Genomic DNA, 23,158 nt, shown 5'->3' with positions numbered 1-23,158 from the left:
GGGTCAAATGAGGAAAAGTTTCCTGAGACAATACTCCGTCAGAGTGTCCAAAAGCCTGTTTTTGTGAGGGTGGGTGGGGCTCCTTGTCAAATGCAGGTTATGCAGATAACTCAAAGCAAGCCTATTTAACATCTAACCTGTGGTTTTGCAAACAGCTGTTCTCTTCTCCAGATAGTATCTTCTTACCTATACCCTTCAGTATTTGAACTGCAGATGCTCAGAGCTTTGCCACGAGTCCCTGAAGAAACAATCTTAGAAGCCCTCACAACCTGCCCGATGAACAGAGGAAATAAGGGAAAATGAAGAGGCTCTGGTTAAAATAACATCTTACACGGGTTTACCTATCCACTACGACTATGCCACGGAAAAATTTAAATCAGTAGAGAGAGTTCCTACTGCCGTGACCAGCCCTCCGGTGCGGGGCAAGCACCGCCCACTCGCGCGCCGAAGCGGAAGGAGCGCTGACTCTCCCAGCATGGCGTCCATGCTATTACCCCCTCCCCCTCCCCCGCACGCACGCACGCACGCATGCACGTACAAATAACGCGCCGACCTTCTTCCCATCATGAACGGTTAGTTCCCTCCTCTTTCCGGGAAGAGCTGCGACGGTGATTGGCCGCTCAGCTGGCCGGGCCGGATGTGGGCTGGCCGGCCGGGGTATTTGAAAACTAACGGCCGTGGTGTGATCTCTCCTGAGGAGTGAGGTCTGCGCGGTGCCGGGCGGGCGCGGCAGCGGCGCGGGTAAGAGCCTCCTCTCGCCTGCGGGGTGGGCGTCCGGGGCCAGGGGGCTGCCGAGGGCCGAGCGCCAGCCGTCCCGCCCCGGGTTCGGTGTTCCTCGCCGCGGGGCGCCTCTGTGGCACCCGCCGCCCGTGCCCCGACGGGGCTGGCGCTGCGGGCGGAGGGGCCGGGCGGCCTCTTGCGGGTTTTCCCGCAGGCGGATTCCCAGGGGAAGCAGGACGACCGCTCAGTGCCTCTCGGCAGGCAGCTACCCGCGCACCAGGTCCCGGGAGCTGGTGTGGCCCCTGCCCCCGGCGCGGATGAGAACCTGGAACCGGCCTGGTTGCGGCTGGGGCCTCTTTCAAGAGCAGTAGTCGCAGCGACGCGCTTTTTGCGCCGTGACCTCCCGTCTGGGTACGGCCCCCAAGATGGAGTGGACCGTAGTAGTGCTGAAAGGTCGCCTTTTCCCTTGGCCACTGTGTTAGCGAGGACTATGCATAGGTATAACATCACCACTACAGTGAAAACAGTTACCCAGCCTTGCAGCTAACTTCTAGCACTGCACCCTTAAAAGGGACTTATATTTTACATCCTTAGCCTCAGGGCGTTCAGCAGTACTCATCTAGTGAGTTTACAGAAAGATATCTAGCATTTGATTATGAAAGCAGGTGACTGCTATGCTGGAGCTGCAGCACATTCTTTCCAAGCCTATTAGTATGTCTAGCATAGACAAACATGGACACCAGTTACACTTTCTGATTGCAGGTGCTTAGAAGAACTGCAGATCTTTGCCAGTCTCAGAATGGCTGCAGGTGACTATGAGGAAATTCTCAAGTATTATAAACTATATGAAACGATTGGAACAGGTAAGCTTAATCTGTGAATGAAAACAGATGCAATTGATCTTTCTTGATTCTTTAAGTATTTATCTGAATTTAGACTATCTTATTTTAAAATCTATGGATCTGGTGTCAATTGTAGATTTTTTTGGAGCAGAACTCTGAAATTGTAGTTGGAAGCTGATAAAATTGATGACTTCTTCCCATAATGAAGACGCAGCAAATCTTATATGCCACATGTTCTAATGTAACTGAGAGATTATAAGGAAGAAAGTGTGTGGTTGCATTGATCTCTAAATGTCTCTTCTGGAATTTCAGGTGGATTTGCAAAGGTTAAACTTGCACAACATTGTCTTACTGGTGAAAAGGTTGCAATAAAAATCATGGACAAACTAGCTCTAGGGGTAAGTCAAGAGATGCATAAAAGTTGGYAATGTTGTCTGTTTATCTTATGGAGTTCTCAACAATGCAGGCTGCTGCCTGCTCCTTGGCCCTGAAGGACATAAATCTTGTGCCCTGTCTTGGAGAGGACAACATTCTCTGGCTGGAAAACTGATTAATCAAAAACTATTGTACTAATTTGACCAAAATAGTAATGAAAATGCTAGTTGTTTTAGATCCACTTCTTCAGGTGTTGCTGATGAGTGTGCCAGAATTCTGGAGGAGTAATACCAAAGCTGTTGCTGAGTTGAATTTGAGAAGTTGACTTATGCTGTCATTTATATGCAGTGAATTTTTTTCCATGATAGTTTGCTTACTATGATGCACAGTAGTCAGTTATATAAAAGTAGTCAGTTTCATGAATCTTGTTGTCTCCTAGGATGACTTGCCTCGTGTTAAAATAGAAATTGATGCCATGAAGAGCTTAAGTCACCAACATGTTTGCCAGCTGTATCATGTGATAGAGACATCCAAGAAAATATTCATGGTCTTAGAAGTAAGAATTGTTACTGATGTTTCTGCCATGGTTAAGGTTACTATTCTTAGCTTTAGCAGTAGATGATGATAAAGTTCAAATTAAAGTATTCTAAACATTCTATCTCAATGCATGTGTTCAGGATTCATTAATTTAAAAACAAAGCTGATAATCTGTCATGTATTCTATCTTGTAACAACTGCTATTGTATGTTCACAGTAATTAAAATAGTATTATTCTTAACTTACCCTTCAATTATTTTAAAATGACATCAGGAAGAACTTCAGGACCCTAAATATACCAAATTTTGTCATCTCGCAGCTGATCTATAATGATGTCTGACACTTGCCTGAAATTTTATAATTGATACTTTTAAGCTTGTTTGGTCTGCCACAGAGGTGACATATGGCACATTTGAGAACCTTTGGGCATTACAGTAATAAGGCAAAGGAAGTGAAACAGTATGCTCTAGTTGCTGGCCAGTGTCTTCTCTGCATTCACTGTTACTTATGTCTCATTAATAGATTAAATATATTCTCAAGTACTTTTCCCTGTCTTCATGTAGTATTGTCCTGGAGGAGAGCTGTTTGATTACATCATTTCTAAGGACCACCTTTCAGAAGAGGAAGCTCGTGTATTTTTTCGGCAGATTGTCTCAGCAATTGCTTATGTTCACAGTCAGGGGTATGCCCACAGGGATCTCAAACCAGTAAGCCTGAATAGTAGTCAAATATTTATAACAAATAATGAATATGGACTTTTATTTCCATGTTAGTAGCTGAAGTAAGCTATACCTTTTTCATTATCTTGTGCATAGAAGGCCTTTTTCTATAACTTCTGAAAATACATTATTTCTACTTGCTACTACTACACTCCTCAGCAGAGCTGAATGCAGCTGTATCTGAAGAATGATCTTCCTCCAAAAGAGCAGTAGAACCACACGGGCCAGATGAGAATGAAACAGGGATATGGACTTAACTTTGATTTCAGTTAGGCATTTTTATTATCTTCTGTGTTCCAGTTTGTACCTTGAGAAACCTTTATGGTACCTGTCTGTTCAAACTGTCCTATTTTCATGCCCCAAGAAAAAAAGCCACTGATAGTTTGAATGAATGGTGCCTATAAAGAGGGTGTAAGCTGAGACACATCCCATTGTCCCCTTCCTGTGTCTTTTTTGTCATTTCAGCATAGGGATAGTGAATGGAAGACTTGAGTCTGTTTCTCCATGAGTTGATTAAACTTTGTATTTTTAGTGATGCTTATTTCTTACTGAAAAAAGCAAATTCTTACTGTACAAGCAGTTTACCAGATGACTTATGAAATTTTTATCTCCAAAGAACTTCCCCACAGAGAATCATTATTTGTACCTTTGGAGGTAGTGGGCTTTTAGCCAAAGAGCAATTTTGGAGCAGCTGAAAGCAACTTGTAGAGGCTTCTACTTTAACTTTCTGCTCAAAGCAGGGTCAGACCAAGTTGCTCAGGGCTTTATCTAGTCAGTCTGAAGATGGAGGCTGCATGATCTTTCCAGGCAGCCTGTTCAGTCCTTCATTGTCCTCATAAGGAAAAAAGCTTTTCCTTATATCTGGTCTGAATGTCTTTGTTTCTGCTTATGCCTGCTGTCTGTCATTCTGCCACCAAGCATGGCTGTGAAGAGCCTGGCTCTGTCTTCATGCCCTCCTTGTAGATGCATTAAAAGGCTGCTATGAGGTTTGTTTCCTGCCCCACCACCCCCTTCAAGTCTTTTCTTCTCTGGCTGAACATCATCCTCTCAGTTCCCTCTCATGGAGCAAGTGCTCCAGCCCCCAAGCAGCTTCAGGGCCAACCACTGAATTTGCTTCAGTTTGATATCTATCCTGTACTGCAGGGCCCAAAACTGGATGCAGTATTCTAGATGTGGTCCAAGTGCTGAACAGAGTTAAAGTAACTTCCCTCAATCTGTTGACTGTGCTTCTTTTAATGTGACCCATGATACTGTTGGCCACCTTTTCTGCCAGAGCACGCTTCTGGCTTATGTTCAGCTTGCTGTCTACTAAGACCTCCCAAGTTCTTTTCAGTAGATTTGAACTTTTATTCCCCATCTGAAATATGGTGTATATACTCATTAGCAGGCAATCTGAATCTCCAAAGGAGAGTTTCAGGTAGATTCTAGCTGCTAATGGCAAGAAAAAATTAAGGTGAAAGACAATGTGGTTCCTTGGAGAATTATGTGAAAAGCATTCATTACCACTTTCTTTTCCATCAGGAAAATTTGCTGATTGATGATGAACATAATTTGAAGCTGACAGACTTTGGACTTTGTGCAAAGCCAAAGGTAGAAGTATGAGTTGTTTTCACAGAATAGAACTAAGTCAAATACTATACACATGTAAAAGATGCATATTTGATTTCAGAGTGCAATGCAATGACTTAAGCCTCTATGTTCAAGCTGTTTGCATGGTTGTCATGCAATTGGTTTTTACTTGGTAGGGCTTTAACTGCATGTGTGACTATGAGCAAACTTAAACATCACTTTCTCCTCTTACATCTCATCTTTTATTATACTCTAACACTGAGATTATCCTACAGTATGTATAATAATCCTTAATATAAATTTTAAGTTGGTGTGCACATTCTCTCATAACTTTAAACTGTCTTTAAACTGTCTTTGTTCAAAAGATTTGTACATATGTGGAGACTGTGGATACAAGTAAATAAATAGCTTTTGCGGGTGACACTTATAGATATCCTGGTTCCATATGCTTGAATCGAATTGTTTCCTGAGTTTAAAATTGATTTCTATGAGCCTTTTTCCCTTTGGTAAACTTAACATGTGAATTGGGTGCTTCTAAGAAGCAATTTAATGGAAAGAAGGTCTTACTGATCCAAAGACAGTTGCTTTTTCCCAAAACTGTTTCTTTACCTGCAAGATACTCTAATAGGTTGTTAAGACTAAAGTAGCATCTGCTAAGTGATATAATATCCAATTTCCAGCTGTCTAGAATGAAGCCCAGGCAAAGTAATATGGTAATAGTTTCTTCACGAAGCTATTTCATTAAATATTGTTACAGATAGCCAGCTGGCCTCATGCCCAGTAGCTGCTGGATCACTTTCTCCCAAGTTTCATATGTATATTCCCTTCACAATTTTGAAGGGAAGTACTTTTGTTAGATGAAGAGCTGAAGACGACTATTACTTTCTGAAGGTAATAAATGAATGAGCAGTTCGGGAACTGAATGTTTATAGGATGTTCACTGTCCTGAACAATTTTCACTTAGTGAAGTCATAGATTATAGCAAAACAAAAGAGGAGGTCAATGTAGATGCATGGCAGAGGAAAATGAAGCCTCCATGGTCTCTAATGCCTCATTGTTAGAGGCTTTAACACAGTTTAAGTCTAATGCTTCTGTGTGATTCAGTTTTCTGTGGTGTTCTAGGGTGGCCTTGATTATCATCTTAACACATGCTGTGGAAGTCCAGCTTATGCAGCACCAGAGCTAATTCAAGGCAAAGCATATATAGGCTCAGAGGTATGTAGCACAGTGTTGCTTTTTTTTTTTTTAATAACCCTGAAGTTCTTAAGGTCATGAGCTCAGATGCACACACTTGACTTCCCTCTCAAATATTCCTGTATAACATTGCCTAGGTAGTTTTGAGAAGCTAGCCTTAAAAGTCATAGACCAGAATAACACATATTGCACTCTACTAGTCACAGGTCATGCTGTTGGCTAGTTCCTTGTGATGAGTTTGCTTTCATTTTTGCAAGAAAAATCCTTGTAGATTGAAAGTAATGCAGCAATTTCTTTCCCTATCAAAATTTGAAAAGCCTGCTTCTGATGACCTGAGGAGAGAACATTGGTTTTAGCAGTGCTCTAGCTTGAGTGGAAGGAAAATTGAATTCAGATTGTATGCTTGCACTAGGAATGTAAGATTTCTGTCCAGAAGGAAGAAGACTACTTCTCATTAGTTGTACGTGGACTTTGTCAAAGCTGGACAATATGATCTATCACTAAGCCATATCACTTTTATTTTTTTAGGCAGATATTTGGAGCATGGGAGTACTGCTGTATGCTCTACTGTGTGGCTTTCTCCCCTTTGATGATGAAAATGTCATGGCTGTCTATAAGAAGATAATGGTATGTGCTGATTTACTAGAAAGTACTAGGAACACACATGCTAAGCACTAATAGAGGTCTCTGATTTTTGTAATGGCAGAGCCTGTTCAACTATGCCCTGGAACAAATATGCATATCCACTGACTTTTGTTCCTTTTCCTATCAATATTTGTGAATTTCACTCTTGTCTTTTGCTGGCCTTTACAGTACTCTAGTTTGCTCCTGTAGAATGACAGCAAATAGAATTTAGGGAAAAGTATTTTCTTGCCAATGGGTTGAATTTTTGTATTTGGTCCTGTATCCAACTTCTCCCTTTGCTGCCCCTAGTACAATTGCATATTAAGTCATTTGGTTTACCAGAAATAAAGTTCTTAAGTCAGAAGAGCTGATATTTAAGAATAGCAAAATTTTACATCTGCTATTATGCTTTCTTCCTCCAGAATGAAGAGGAAATGCACTAAACACTCTAAAATAGCTTCAGCAAAAAAAGACTAGTAGTAAATCTTAGATTTCAATAATTGGTTCTGTTTCTGTGTAAATTTTCCTGATGTAGCTAAGCTTCTGCTGTTCCACATTGAATAGACACCTCTAGCAACCACTTCTAGCCTGCCTGAAAATTCCTGTTGCTACAGCCTTCAGTAAGTGGATGAGATGAACGGTAGCTCTGTTGCCTGAGAGCTTTGGCTTCCTCTACCCCTTTTTGTTTCTCTAACCTGGAGTCTACTAAAATGTAGAGGAGAATCCTTAAGAGTACTCAAGGACTACTTTAGGAGGAAGCAACTGACAGGTCATCTACGCAGGCTGTGTTTTTGGAGTGCAAATAATCTGAGCTCAATAAAACGCATGATTTGTTCACCAGATAATGTAGTTTTTTAGACGAAACTGGAGTGGACTTGAATACCTTGATAGATCTATAGGAAGCTTAGTCTGAGTTGTTGCAGAAGACTTAAAAGAAAGCAGAGACTAACTGACCCAAAGAGATCTTGTGAAGATGTTGGTACCCAGAGAACTCAGCATTAAAATGATATCACTTTCTTACTTGCATAATGCTTATTAACAGGCTCTTGCAATTCCTCAGTAAAATGTCTATAAAGGGGAGTAGAATAAGTCATCAGTCAGAGCTGAACTACTTTCCCTCTCTACTTATGAACTGTGATGTCATCCATTACAAGATCAGTACACATTAAAGACTTGTCCGCGTGTATATGCATGTTCTCGCAGAACTGCAGAAGATCCTTTATGCTAAAAAGTATGCCAAGATGCAGAACCTGGTAAATGATGTTATTGCTTAAAGTATTTATTTTCATAAAGATTTGTCAGTAGTGGAAATATAAGAACTAAGAGCTTGTATGGAGAACTGTGGTTTTAAGAGCATCAATGATGATTATTCCTGTGTCGCATAGTCTTTGTTTAATATATGCAAGGGCTAGGAGTTGAGTTGTTTGGACTGATTGAACATTGATTAGTGAAACTTGTTTAAGTGAACTGAGATTAATAAGCTTTAAAACCTCTTTGAGTGCAGTAGAAAACTGGTAATTGTAATTATGGATTTTAAGATGCAGGCTTACTACTTCCACTCAGAATTTATTTTAATTTTATGTGATTGTGAACTGAAAATTGATTCAAATTAGGACACTTATACATTGTTGTGGAATTTAATTTCACACATTATAGATCCAGAAATTTATTGTAATCTCAACTCAGAGCTATTGTTCCAAATCAGTGTAATACAGTCTGCAGCTTGGATCTAATTAGGATCATATCACTCACATGCAATATGTTTCTTTCCGTGGAATGCTCTAAATCTCTTCATTTGGGTATTCTTGAGTAAATACCTTTACTTTTTGAGTGAATAATCAAGCATCTGTTGCAGTTTCTCTAAGAAAAACTTATTTATGGTGATTTTCTGAATCCGCTAGGTATTGTGAACTTTTTACTTTCCAGCATTGCTCTCAGTCATTTAGGTGCTAGTTTTGTTTTCCCTTCGCTCATGTTCCATAGCAATATATTAAAAGCAGAACAGATAACTGTAGCTTCTTGGATGAGCATAGAGGTGGTGTATGTTGCCCAGCTTTGCTTAGTCTGAGAATAAAGCTGCAGTGTGGAACTGTGTACTATTTCTAAATAGCTTATCAGGAGTATCTACAAAGACATCATTTAAATTCTTTAACCTGTGATGTCAAAGCAATACATATTCTACTTAGATATATAAATGTAAATATAATACCACCCAATTTGTTATTGAGGCAATTGTCTGCAGAAATGAAACTTTCATGATAAATTGTTGTTTCATGATAGCTGTTCATTGATTTCTTTCCATTTTTACCAAGAAGTAAATGATCCTTCCTGGTGAACACAGGTCTTTTCATAGCTACTGTTGTCCTACCTCAAGTACAAAAGTGGTTCTCAGTATTTAATTAATCAAAGCTGCCAAAAGAATAACACATCATTTGATTAAAAGAAACTCACCTTTTTAGGCCTGTAAATATTTTCCTCTCCCTAGTGTAAGTTTGAAAGATGTAATCTGTTCATAGTAAGAATAGCTAAATCTTGAGGCTGCTTCATTTTTAGTATCTGAAAAATAGTGGTTTGAATGAACCTTCAGATTTCAAAGTACTAATACTGTATCAACAATTCATGCTCCAACTTGTTTGTGCTTCTAAAATTAAATATCAAGTTTATATGATAAAACAATTTTATAGTTAGAGGAGGTTAGCTACAAAAGTGGGTTGAGATGGAAATGTCACGCAAGCTAAGTATCTGAAACTCGCTTAGAAATGCACCTGACAAAAGCAAATATAGTATTTTCCTTACTAATATAACTTTTTCTCAATTTTAACCTTAACCTAATATTAAACTTATTCAGGTGGTTCTTATAGCTAAGTTTTAATGTGCCCATTGTTCTTCCTTTTTTGACTGAAGATGGATGTCAGTCATCCAAATAACATAATTCAGTTTGAGCTAACTGTTCAAAGTTTGTTCTAAACCCACTTTTCTCTGCAGAGAGGAAAATACTATGTTCCAAAGTGGCTGTCTGCTAGCAGTACACTACTACTTCACCAAATGCTGCAGGTAATCCTGTTTTAACAGATATAGCTTCTATTCAAGTAAGTCCATAAAATGCTATTGCATAGCTCAAAATATTACATTGACAAAATACTTAAAATATTCAGTTTATAAACAAGTTTAGTTCTTCCAGGTCTTTGAAGAAAAGATTGACATTGCCTTCTGCTGAAAATTCTGTGGTAAGAATTATTGCTGTATGAAAATAGTGTAAACAGCCATTTGTCTTCAAACAGCCTGCATTCAGGAGTTGGTAATTTTGCTATATAACTAAGAACTAACCTTTTTATAGATGAAGCGTAATGTACCAAATATGCTACAGTTAATCAATGTAACCAGTGCTGAACATTCCTGGAATGTTTATCATCAAGTATAGGTTCTGTAACTGCTCTTCGATTTGATCTTGGTTCTGTAACCACTCAGGTATTTGACCTTCCTTTTGGCAAAGTTATGGAACACTAATTTCTATCTGGGCTTTTGTCAACCCACAGATTTGGGGCAAAAATCAAGTTGTATTCTCTGTTCCTCTGTGCTTTAAGTAACAACTTAATTCTTACTTGCCCACTAGGTGGACCCAAAGAAGCGGATTACAGTTAAACATCTGTTAAGTCATCCTTGGCTTATGCAGGGTTATTCTGATCCTGTTCAGTGGCAAAGCAAGTACCCAGTAAGTACATTTGCCAAATTAATGTCACAATATTTTATGTAAGCATTACTGGCTTACTAATACCCTCATGTGGTGATGTGATGACTGTTCTCCAAAGATGAGCTTTGGGATAGTTGTGGTTGCTTCTTTAACTCTTCTTGCTGTTGAAATGTTTATTTGAGGTTACTTGCTCTTCTCTCTAGTGGAGGAATTTCAAAGTGTTTTCATTGTATTCTGCAACTGCTGCTTAATTTGAAAAGTAACTGACTTTTCATCATAATGTGAAGTATTTCCGTATATGAATGACAGGTAATTCTCTAATATTGCTAGGTCAATACTTCGTTAAAGGTGCAAAATACAAATATTCTTCAGAGCATGTCACACAGTTATGGTTTGTCCTATATCTAGTCCTTCTAGAGAATAGCTAGTTTGGATAAACTTCAAGCTCATTGAAAGTAATGTTTGTCATCTCTCTCTCTCTCACTTGTTTTACTTAAGTGAGAGACTAGGGCAATATGAAAAAAATTCAAGCTGTCAGTAGTAGGTGCTAAAGAGAAGAATTTGAGTATTTGCACCCAGTGCCCACCTTGGGCCATTGGGTGTCACTGTTTCTCTGTATAAAGAACTGCTTTACTGTATGTGCAGCATGGTATCAGTGCTAACTGGCTCTTTTCAAAATGTATATATCTGATAACTTTGAGTATTTCAGCAGAGATGAAAGTGCAGCATTCTAGTAAAACTCATCCGCTTCCTCATTTAAATTTGGGACCTCTTAGTCAGAAGGAGCCAAACTGAAGTTGCAGAAGTTGTATGACTTTCTTTATGCTCCCTACAATATCTAGACATGTTAACTGCTTAAAATGCAAGGTCTAAAATGGTTGATTCTTGACTCAGCCCAGTGGGTTTCATGACAATGTCATGGTCAGATATAGATATAGAAGACAACTTGTAAAGTCTCATGCTTCAATACATATCATGTTCTTGCAGCTGGGACACCTTGATGAAGATTGCATAACAGAGCTGTCTGTGTTTCATAAACAGAGCAGGGAAAGTATATCGGAGTTAATATCAGAGGTAAGAATTATGTCAGTGGAACTAATTAGTCTGTTAATACAGTAAATTTAATGCTCACTTATTCATAAATATAATGCTTTCCAGATGTAAAGAGCCCCTGCAGAGCTTTAGAATCTAACTGTAGGTTGTAACTACAGTTCTGAAGTTCAAATTTATTTTTTCTTTCTCCTTTAATTGTACCCGTGGTTTTACCTAAATCTTACTTTTGTTTCCCACAATGTTAAAATTCTTGTGATTCTCTTAAAGTCAAAAGATACTTGCAGAAATCCATAGCTGAACAACAGATGTCATATGCTGGGTTAACTCTTTGCATTATAACAGTCAATAAGCAAGAGGAAAAACATCAGAGCTTCACTCAGAATAAAAATACTTTGGGGGGAATTCTTATTTGCAATCTAAAGAATCTGTTTAGTCAGTCTTGAATACAAATAATATAAGGTGAACTGATTACTTCTACATTAGTTGTACAAATGTTAGTAATGGCCATCCTAGCTATTTGTAACAGACTTAATGCATGATGTGTACTCTAGCTTTAAGCTGAAAGTGAATTTTCTCCCTTGAAATTGAATTTCAATTTCTTTCTACACAATAGCAGTGAAGTAGTTTTTCACTTTGGAAAAAGTGATAGGTTTTCCATCTAGCTTTAGTAGAATCAAACTTTTAAAAATGTCTGTAATACTGCAAGTGGATCATTTGTGGACTTAATGCTACTTGTTTTTCAGTTATAGAAAATAATTTGAATCTACCTACAAGTCCAGGGCGGGGAGGGGGGGAGGAATCTTTGTTTTATCCAAAACAAGTTTGAATTTGTTGAACTTTACTGGAGGACTTCAAATCCTCTATAATTAAAGTCTAACTGTAGTATGTTGCAAAACTGTCAAGCATCATACCTGTTTTCCTCATGCAAGTTGAGTTGCATAAGATCATGCAAAAAGTTGGTGCCATCTGGAAAAAAAATCTTGATGTCTGGTTGAAGTTTTGACCGCGCTGAACTGTTCTTGTTAGGAATAGGAGTTTTGCCGTTCACCTCAATTGAGAAAGTTTCTGGCTCTAGCGTTAGTTCTCATTATAATTGTATCATGCACTAATTTTCAAGCAGGAACAAGCGTAGTCTGTTTCTTGATCTTCCATGCACAGTGTAAATCAACTGAAATCTGAAACTACACTTAGGTGATCAAACATAAGAAATGCAGAAACTGAAGTCCAAACTTGCTTTGTACTTACTTTTCCAAACATAGATTTACTGTTTTTGTTTTGTTTATTTGTTTGTTTTAGTGGAAATATGACCAAATGTCAGCAACATATCTCTTGCTTCAATCCAGGAAGGCTCGTGGCAAGTGCATTCACCTTTGGCTTCCATCTCTAACAGGGCATGCCAGTACAACACAATTGGCAGGCCTGGTGGTAAGTTTTAGAAATCAACRGGTTAAAATACTGTTTGAAAAGCTTCTCTGCGTTAACCAAGCTCTGCCTGGGAAAACAGACTGGTTCACTAAACATCAGTAAGAGAGAATATGTGCAGTCAGCCAAAGTCTTGATCATTAAACAGTTCAGTCTTCTCACTAGTATGTTTTAGCAAGCTGGGCAAGTATTACAAATTGACATCATTGGGATAACTGGCTGGAAGGATGTAGTGCATTATAACTGACTACCATACAGAATCTCCCCTTGGTTATTCATGGAAATAGATTAAAATTACCTATTGTCTGGGCCTCATGAACGGTCCAGGTGATCCTCCTTTATGCCATCTCTGTTCTCCCTGCAGAAATGCTTTTAGGCAAACTGTCACTTTTCTGTGTTTGTCTAAATACTTTTGTATGCTGCTACTTGCATTTAGCATGGCTTAGTAAGGAAGGTCTTCCAAAACATACTGGCTTGTTGTTTGGGTAACCTACTTTTAAATGAAATGGACAGTACATTAGCTGATAGTCAAAGGGAAGAGACTCATTCCTTCTTATCTGTTCCCTTTTGGAACATTTGAAAACATGCTGTTCAACTTGAGTGAAGGAAACATATTCCTGAAGGTTTTTCTGAACCACTGGCTTCATGCATGTAATTAGGTCTTACGGTAAATTGTTCTTGTGCTTTGATAGCAAAGCGCAAACAGGGCACTTCAGAGCTTGCCTAAAGTTGCTAAGCTGCTTGTAATATGTTATATATTATAATATATAATATAGCTATATATGATATATAGCACACATATATAATATATATAGCACATATAGCTATATGTGATGTCAGTGATAGTCATCTATATTTGTCAAACTCCTCGGAAGCATTCAATAAAGAAATTGCCATAATTCTAAATCATTCCCTCATGAACTGTAAACTTCAGTGCGAAATTTTTGACCAGCTATCTGAATGTGCTATTCTCAATGATATGCAATCAAAATAAATACTTTCATAACAGTCTTATTCAACTGCATGTAAATCACTTCAGGTCACTTACTAAAACTGCTCTGAAGTATAAATCAGAACTCTAGGATTGCCAGTACTGTATAAAAGAGCATAAATCATAAATGTTACTAAATATGTATAATATTCTGGTCTTCTAAACTTAGATAATTTTAACATGGAGCTTCTCTAGGTTCAGTGGAACTAATGCGGTGAAGTTATTTCATCTTTACTGGTGAAATGGTGTCCCAGCTTAATTAGATCAGGCACAACGCTACCATTAACATGCAATATGCTTTGACAGATGATTGGATAATCATGTCTACACAATGCAACAACACATTAGTCCCAATACAGTGCTCAGAACACAGCTTGCTTGCCTCTAAGTGAATATCTACTGAATCTGCTGGAATGTCGAACCAGCAAAGTTCTCTAGCTAGCACTGGTTTAGTGTCTAGAAAAAGGAACTAGTAGAACTTCTAGCAAGTTTGACAGTTGGATGACACAGCCTTACACACAATTATTTCAAGCATTYTGAAGTGCAAGGATATTCCAAAAAATTAACCACTGCATGAACTTCTTGAACATAGTAGCCAAGATATCCTATTCAGGCATTCATAGTGCAATGGAACAAGATTTGAACTACAAAGGGCAATGGCAGTAGTTAACAGGTGTCTGATAAGGACTTTATAGTAAATCATTGTAGTGCCTCTGGTAGCATGCTGGAAAACTTTTTCTGCATTTTGATAGTATTGAAATATCTGATCATTGTAATATCTTGATCACAGGCCAAGATACTCCTAACTGCAGACTGACCATATGATAGCTTCCTAAAATGGCATTCTTTTCAGCTGAGGACTAATAAGTTAATTGTATGCAATTTCAGGGAAGTGGTACAAAACAAGTCCTTGAGAAGAGTTTCCTGAAATCAACAAAAGGTTGTTAGAAACTGAGGATACTGTAATATTGTGATTCTGATTGTATATGGAATGAAAACTAAGCTCAAATATCTCTACTATTTGTGATATTATAGTCTCTACCTGTGACATGTGTCCTGTAATCTGTCTGTAACTTTGCCTCCTCCCCAGAATTGGAATGATATTTTCTATTTCATCACTTCTAAGTAGTGGGAAGAAGGGTGAGCTGTGGCGGCTTGGTCTTCTGCCTCCTCCTTTTCCATCCTCTATAATTTGGAGTCATCTTTTCCCTTCCCAGTGTAATGCTGGAGAAGAGTTTCAACATAGAAAGAGTTGGCAGGATCTGTTTGGTCTGGGAAGGGGTTATAGAGAGCCAAATATCCCTGCTCAACTACCCATGTGGTATTATCTATAGACAAATGCAGCCCCTTTCTTCATGAAAGAATCTTACTGGTTAGAATTCTTGACTAAAGTTGTGAATCCTATTGTTTACTAACAAACTTATTTTACTGGGCTTGCCATTATATGAAGGCTTCTGAATGCCAGTTCAGGTATTGTTACAGATTCCATAATCATATGTTCTGATGTAATGTGTTTGCCTTTATCCAGCCCTCTTTCAGGCTTTACTGCATTATTTTCTTGGGTTCTTTGCAGTTTACATGGCTTTGGTTAAAAGAGCTTGTGGTCTGAATGAAATAAAAGGCAGGTACTTTTGCAAGTTGCTTCTCTTCTTGACACAGATCATGAAAGATGATTCTTTGAGAATAATTTCACATCTGCTCTTGATATAAATGACAACATCACAATGACAATATTAAAATTTTGTTACAAAGCTTAGTTGACTGGCATGGGAACTTCCGTTAGCTGTTACCTATAATTAGGAACTTGGAAAGAAATAAGACTTGACGAAATTTTTCTAATCTTCCTCTTAAAACTGCACTCGAATCTCAGCCATGTCTGTTTTCAGTCTGAAAAGAACATGACATACAAAGATGTGCTAAACAGCAGTGAAGTGCCGTATGCATTTGGATCCATGGAATTTTCTGATTCAGCTTCACTGTCTGAAGAATCTCCATCTGAGGAATTAAATCTAAATATTCCAAGAACAAAGCAGGTGTTTGCAGAACTAATCCTACTTTTAAAAAGTTACTGTTCTTATTTCAAAGATCTTGTATTCTCATTATACATAATGTTTATTGTATACATAAATGTGTGGTTCTATACAGGACTTTGCCCAAGGGAGTAAACTGAGTAAAGAAGCTTTTTAGATGTCATAGCTGAACATAAATTGTAGCTTCCCTCTAGCTGTAGGTCATGATTCATTTGATGTGAACCTGGACACTTGGTTTGCCTAACAGCGTGTAAGGAGTGAGAATGGGGCCAAGAGGATTTTAGAACTCACTGGAAAGCATGAGGCATGATAAAACAAGATCTCAGAGCTAGACTAGAGCTGGACAAGGCTATAAAGGTAACGGGAAGAAGTTTAACTTCTTTGTAATAGATGAGAAATTCCAGCGAAGCAATTCAAATTATACAGTTAGACCAAATGCAAATTCTTAGATAAGTTTAGATGAGTTGGTGGGAAATAGTCTTAAATATGGAAGCTGAAAAATTTAGAACAGATAAAGAAATGGCAAGTGAATTAGCAAGATGTTTTTTATCAAGTGGTAGGGAGAATCAGAGGTATTGAAGTTCGTTTTTTAACTATATCCCTGTATTGTGTAATATAAGCATTGCATCTGATCTGCTTAAATTTTAGAATTTCCTTGTCCACAGCATCCCTGAATGTGATCAGAATACAGCATAGTAAGCCTTTTTTGTTACATCTTTTGTAGCATTCAGAGCATGATGCTGAACTGGATGATATAGAATTCACACTGTCAACTCCAGTGACAAGAAAAGCAGCATTGAAGAAGCATGAAAACAAAGAGAATGTTGCTACAGAATCTGCTGTAAAAAATGAAATGCCCTTTGCACTTCCTGCTCCAAAGACTCCTTTTGCAAGGAGTGTGAATGAGAAGCAAGCACAGCCCATACCCTTTCAGGCACTAGCCCTCAAAGGTACCTCATATAACAAATACTTGTAGCATGTGTGCAGGTTAGGAATTTTGTAACTTAAAATATCCAGCACTTAATAGTTATGTTTCCAGCACATGTTGTTTTGTCCAAGAACACACGTTCACCAGTCTGCTGCTTCTGTTGCTTCTGATAAGGTGCTGCAAGAAGCTTAACCGTGCATCAGGGCATGCTACTTCAGTGTTAATTACAGAAGTCATTGCTTCTTAGTGTCACATGTGCAGGCCTTTCAGTGCACTATAACATGGAACCAAGTGCTATGCTTCTAAAACTCACTTGTGTCAGTTTTCCTTTGTTCCATAAAGATTTAGAACAAAATTTCCTGTATGCTTTTTTGCTTTTCCTTTGTTATTATGTTGAATGAAAATATAGGGATGCTCTTATTCAGGGTAGCATCTACTGCTTCTTGCTTGGATTTCTTACAGTAGCATATCAGCATTTTCACCATAACAGGCCAAAGTAACAGTGAAAATACTTCTGTTAACAGTGTATAAATCTTACTGTTACTTGTGATGAACCACAGACATTTGTCTAAATTGTGTCAATTCTTCTGATGAGCCACCAAAGACTTCCGTCCTCACAGTCTCTAGTCTGTTCTTGACGATTGGTCCTGTACATACATTACTCTTCCCTTTACCCTTTAGCGTAAAAACTTTGTTGATAATGTAAGGGCTAACTCTTTCCTGTTTCAGATGATAGGGGAAATAGTTCAGAAACAGCAGGTCTTTGCAGACTGATTTAAGTTATAAATGATTCTGTCCATACCTATGTTCAGTCATAATATCCTTTGTAAAATACTGAAGGAAGAAGAGCACTACAACAGCTAGATCTTTATACTGATTTGATTTTTGTCTTAAAATTGTACATGGTAACTTGTGAACAGTTTGTCTCCATGTTAAGGTTAAAAAGCAAAAACAGATACTTTTTCTAAAAACTGAATGTAGGAAAAAAGTTCTAGCTCACTTAGATATTTTTCTGAGGATTAAACAAATGAAAGCTAACAYTGAAAGGTCTTTCATTTGGGAAAGGTAGTAGTAAAACTTTGAGAGAAAATGGTGCAAATACATAGGGAAAATTTTGAGGTCATCGTGTGGGGCTAGATGAAATTCTGTAGTGAGCTGGAATTCAAGCTGAAGATGTCAAAGTGTGAATAGAGCTTTTTAGGCTGTTTTTTAATGTGCTGTATTAAAAATGGCTATATAATTCACACCCTTTGTATAAAGGATGCCTCCATATAAATGACTTGGTGCAGAATGCTAATATTTGACACAGTGAATTGCTCAATATTTATCCTGGCACCAGTGGCAAAGCAGTTCCAATCCTCTCCCCTTCCAAATTTCTAATGCTGACCTGTATTGATTGCTGTGAGGTTTGACTTGTAGAACCCTGGGGAAATCACTTTGAATTTTTCTTTGTATAATAGAGGAAGTCTTGTGATTATATAAAAAYCTATTTTCTCATTCTAAAGATACAGAACAGAGGCAGAAAAGGGGGGCTGGTTTTAAGAACAAATTACTAGTCATGAGATCCTTGCTAAAAGAAAAAGTCCTTCACTGTAGAAACATACCTGCTTTGACTTGGATTCTTTCTTTCAGAGATCCAGTTCACTACAGTCACCCCAGTTAAGAAACCCACAAATTCGGCAAATACAGATGAATCGACAACAGCTGACATTCTTCCTGAAAGAAGGTAAAAGTCCAGTTACTTATGCACATTTCTAGTTGGAACAGGACTCCTTAATCCATGTACAGACTAGGAAGCCGTGGCACAACAGCAAACTACTTGCTGTCCCTTGTCTTAGTAAAAAACTTCCTAAAAGCTTTTTCTATGTTCACTAGAACACTGAAGGTAGAGGGAAGCTCAAGAATTAACATAACTGAATTATCTTCAGAATATATTTGTTTTCCATAATTACAAATTTCTTCTTGTTACAGTTCCTCAGAGAGCTGCAGTTTTTATACACAACTTTGGGTTTAAATCTCAAATGCCTTTTGAAGAGAAACTCTCATAACACACTGTGCTTGCTTTGGTTTTATTCATTCTGCTTGGTCTGGTAATCTTTTAGTGATGTATCTGAAATAAATAAGTAAAACCTGAACACTGAGAAAAAACAACTAATTTGTTCATGTAACAGGTGTCACTCAGTAGAATTAGATCTCAACCTAGCTCATGTGGATAGCAGCCAAAAGAAGAGAAGAGCCAAAATGTTTGGAAGTCTTGAAAGAGGACTAGATAAAGTGATCACAATGCTCACGCCAAGCAAAAAGAAACGATGCAGCACAGACGGTCCAAGGAAACTGAAGGTATGGTTGCTAGAAAAGGGTTTGATATTTTTTGTATCCAGTCCAGTTCATTATTAGTCCCTTAAGTAGCCATTGACAGACCAGTTGCTCATGTGCAGAAATGCCCATAGGAATATTGCGGTGAACATAACAGTTTAGCATTGCATTAATAACTTGTAGTACCAAATTGAGAAGTCCAGAAGATGAATATTAGTTTTGCTGAACATGCATCAGACAACATTGGCATACTGCTAGATTTTTGCGTGTAGTAAATAGAATTGCAGGACTAAAAAGCAGCTAGTGTACTTTGAGAGTTATGCAGGAAGGAACTTCTACTTGAATCTGTAGATAACAAGTTTGGAAAGCGAGTGATTAACCTGAAGGAGGTCAGACTTTTACTGAGGCCTAAACAATTCTATAGACGTAAGTGATGTATATCTTCAGCTGTGGAGCTGCAGCTATTAGGATGCCTACTTGATGGTAAGAGCTGTCTATCAGTAAGACGACCATTTTGTGTTGCAGCCTGTGTAAATGCAGTTGACCCACTGTATTCCAGTTGAAGCTTTTCCAAATGGCATTTGTCAGAAGCAAGGTGGCAGTCTTACAAGTTTAGGACATGTTGGGCTACAAGCCTGACCAACTTGTCTGACAGGAGTCTAAACAGCACTAGGAAATCAGGAACTTGAGCAGCAGGGAAAAAAGCTAAATCTGCAGTCTCTAAAAGCTCATCTTTGTGCATCAGTTTCCCATGTCCACAGTATATGCAAAATAGAGTAGGGGCACTGGAATAAAGTGGTGGAAGACAGAACTACTGTGCAGTGTGAAATGAAATTCTAGAAGGGGTTTACATGCTTTTTAGGCTGAGCAGGGACATGTAGAGAACCAAATGTTTTCTCTCCTTTGCATCTCAACCTATGTTCATTTCTCAATCTTTTTTATAATCCTGTCTTTGCAGGTCTGCTTCTGTGACTTTCAGAAGCTAAATGAATATTTGCTAGCTATTAAACAGCTGGCATAGCCTTTCTCCTTTTACATATGGGTGTCTGAAAGATGTTCAGGATGTCCTTTATTAGACAAATTTTATATGCATTATTAACCAACATTGGGTAAAATTTATAGTATTAAGTTACCTTTTTGCTTTGAGTATTGTAATGCTTTAGGATTAGAAAAGCCTCCAACTGTGCCTGTAACAGAAGTGCAGTCTCAGCTGAGCAACATATTATAGCCAGTTTCCCCACTACGGAGAATGCAGTAGGGTGCTTTAAGTCATATGTCTGTCTTCCATAATCCTGTCAAGGAATCCTCCCCTGGCTAGATACAAGGCTTTTAATCTGTGTGCTGCCCTAGACTATCACTGCTACTTCAGATTTTATACTGGATTAGATTTTGTACATACTTTAATATTAATTGTCCAGAAGTTGTTTCTTCATCATTCCTGCCTCTACTACAATGTCTTAATGATGATAATACTGGAAATTTGAAGCATTTGTCACTATGGTTAGGTCTTCTAAAGCTTTGTGTTTGAAAACTTCCCATATTGTCTTTAGTCTTAGGAAAAAACATACATTTTTCTAGTCTCTCTTCTTCCCCTCCCCCCTCCCCCTTTTTTTAATGAGCTGTTTACTTTTAGGCACACTGTAATGTTACCACAACTCAGCTACTGAATCCAGACCAGGTGTTGAATGAAATAATCACTGTCCTTCCAATGAAAAATGTAGAATATGTTCAGAAGGGGTAAGTGTAAAGTCTGGTGACTTAAGCTTGTATTTGTCTAAATAGTCAGTACCCCAGTCCTTGATAAAGCAAAGTATTTAAACTTACCTTCTCTGTGCCGCATTGCTTTCTGTAAAAAGATTCTATTCTACATAGAGAACACAAAGTGGAAATGTGTGCAATAAAAATTATCCAAACAATGAAAGACAAATGAAATGTTAAATGAACTCTGCTAGAGCTCCTTGACTGGCAGACATTAACTAGTAATAGCAAGGTAGTTCTTAGAGACTGATGTGAATTTTGTCTATCCCTTGTGAAATCATAAATGCAAGTGGTTTGTTAGGATACAGTAACACAGCCAAACAGGACAACTTTGTGATATGATGCAGATGCCTATGACCCTAACTCTGAGCAGTTAAACAGTGACTTAGCAAGAAAGAAAACTTCAAAACCTGCACAGAATTCACACCATTATATAAGCCTGTGTTAATCTGTAGGGTTTACTGAATGGACTAAGGTACTGAGACTGGGTTTGATTCCTACTTCTGATCAAAGCTTAATGTCTGTCTTCCTAATTTTTCAATGCATGAAAAATTGTCATGCCTTAAACTCATATGCACCTTCTAAAGTTCTTGAATTTTCTAAGTGATAGATATTGTAAAAGATTAGTATGTATTTCAACTTTTGATACATTTCCAAGCTCAAAACCTGTAAAGATACTTAACTACTCAGAAGTACCTCTCTTCATTGTAGTAATTTAAATTTCAGGATCAGTTTTTCCACTCTGCACACAGGCAAAAATTGAACTATAGCCAGGCTCTTATCACAGGCCTCTCTGCAGAGAGGAGAGTGGTCTTGTGTAGTAAAAATACAAGATTATCTCCTTGCCCTCAAGTTCTGTGAGAGTCAGGGTCTATGGCTGGCAGTAGTTCTTATGGCTGGGAAACCCTTTGGTATTATGTGTTTGGGCATAGAGATAATATTCTGGGGCTGAAGTATCCGAAGTTCTGTGTTCACTGCATTCTCAGTTGGCATGACAATTTTTGGACAACATTGTGATATGCAGATGCCTATGACCCTAACTCTGAGCAGTTAAATAGTGATTCAGCAAGTGTATGCCAGTGCGGTTCTTTACGTAAAGTGCTTTCATACTCTATCCATTCAAACTTTTTGCAAAGAAAATATGAAACAATTCAATGATTATTCTATTTCTCCTTACTTTTTCCATATAGTTATACCCTGAAATGTCAAACACGGTCAGATTTTGGCAAAGTTACTATGGAGTTTGACTTAGAAGTGTGCCAGCTTGGTAAATCTGAAGTAGTGGGTATCAGGAGACAACGGCTTAAAGGTGATGCTTGGGTCTACAAGAGACTAGTGGAAGACATTTTATCTAGCTGCAAAGTGTGACTTGCTGATGCATGTGCTGAGAAGGCAGAAATTTTGTACTGCCTAAGACATTTGAGGTTTTAATCATAACATCATTTAAAAAAACCTGTTCAGAAAAATTCTTTGTCACATTCACAGCTATATTAGAAAACAAACCTGTAATTCTGCCTTTTTAATCACCTGTCTTTGTATACATGCTTTCTGTATGTTTTTGTTTTCTTTTTCTTTGAGAAATTTGTATCTCTTTAAAATAAAATTCTGTAAACTAGTCTCCCCTCTTATTTTTCACGTATGCAGATAAGGGTAACAGTGATCTTATGCTCAAACTTATTTTGATATGTCTTCAGGTATCAAGTACATGTTGTTCAGAAACTCATTTGCATAATTCTCCTCCTGTCTTTGCCTTAAGTAAGATTTATTGAGATCATTAACTCTGGTGACCACAGATGTGACTTAAACTATATGCTCAATACATTGTACAAAATAGGACTGTCTTCAATAAATGTTAAGTCAACAATAGTAGGATTTAAACTATCAACCCATATAAAACATTACTGTAATTCATTACTGAGCCTTCTGATGGTTAACAACTGTGTGTACTTTCTGATGCTCTTGTATTAACTGACCATGAGAATGTTATATTAAGAATTCTAGCACCTTTGAACTGCCTTGAATGAAGAAGCTATCTATAACTGGCACTGTCTACAAGCAGTTCAGAGAGAGGTCATTAACAGAATTGAGAGCAAAATTTTAGCTCTGTTACTGGATATGACAGACAAAACTTTATGCAGAACTAAAAGGGAAATTTGTAAGAGTTGAATGGAGTGTTAGAATATCCTCCTTTTAAAAAAATAAAAAAAGTACCTGTCTCAAGTATTCCATGTTGGCTATCCTGTAGCAGAGCTTATGACCTTAGCCTGATTAAATAATGTACCTGAGCAGGAGTACCACAACCACACTAGTATAAATCCAAGCAGCAGCAGTGAGAAGGCAGGTCTGTTGAAGTCTTCTCTATACAAACACAACACAAAGAAAACATCCA

General features: G+C 38.0%; 1 protein-coding gene across 5 annotated transcripts; it reads left to right on the top strand.

Moving 5' to 3' along the window:
• The first annotated feature begins 554 nt into the window (after window positions 1-554).
• MELK (maternal embryonic leucine zipper kinase) lies at window positions 555-22,635 on the top strand. Of its 5 annotated transcripts, XM_026073269.1 has the most exons (18): window positions 557-572; window positions 698-741; window positions 1,483-1,583; window positions 1,875-1,960; window positions 2,377-2,493; window positions 3,038-3,181; window positions 4,715-4,783; window positions 5,885-5,977; window positions 6,485-6,583; window positions 9,566-9,634; window positions 10,194-10,292; window positions 11,259-11,345; window positions 12,621-12,749; window positions 16,492-16,717; window positions 18,328-18,421; window positions 18,867-19,035; window positions 20,645-20,748; window positions 21,960-22,635. In XM_026073269.1, the coding sequence occupies exons 3-18, from the start codon at window positions 1,520-1,522 to the stop codon at window positions 22,135-22,137; spliced, it is 1,827 nt and encodes a 608-aa protein (XP_025929054.1). In that variant the 5' UTR covers window positions 557-572; window positions 698-741; window positions 1,483-1,519; the 3' UTR covers window positions 22,138-22,635. The 5 variants fall into 5 exon arrangements, with proteins under 5 accessions (XP_025929055.1, XP_025929054.1, XP_025929053.1 ...); XM_026073270.1 differs by lacking the exon at window positions 698-741 and having other exon boundaries at window positions 555-572; XM_026073268.1 differs by lacking the exon at window positions 557-572 and having other exon boundaries at window positions 622-741.
• Window positions 22,636-23,158: the final 523 nt, after the last annotated feature.

This window comes from Apteryx rowi, unplaced genomic scaffold (assembly GCF_003343035.1).
Source record: "Apteryx rowi isolate R43461 unplaced genomic scaffold, aptRow1 scaffold_364, whole genome shotgun sequence".
Lineage (NCBI taxonomy): Eukaryota > Metazoa > Chordata > Aves > Apterygiformes > Apterygidae > Apteryx > Apteryx rowi.
The sequence above is the reverse complement of the archived record's forward strand: the minus strand, read 5'-3'. Positions and strand labels throughout refer to the sequence as shown.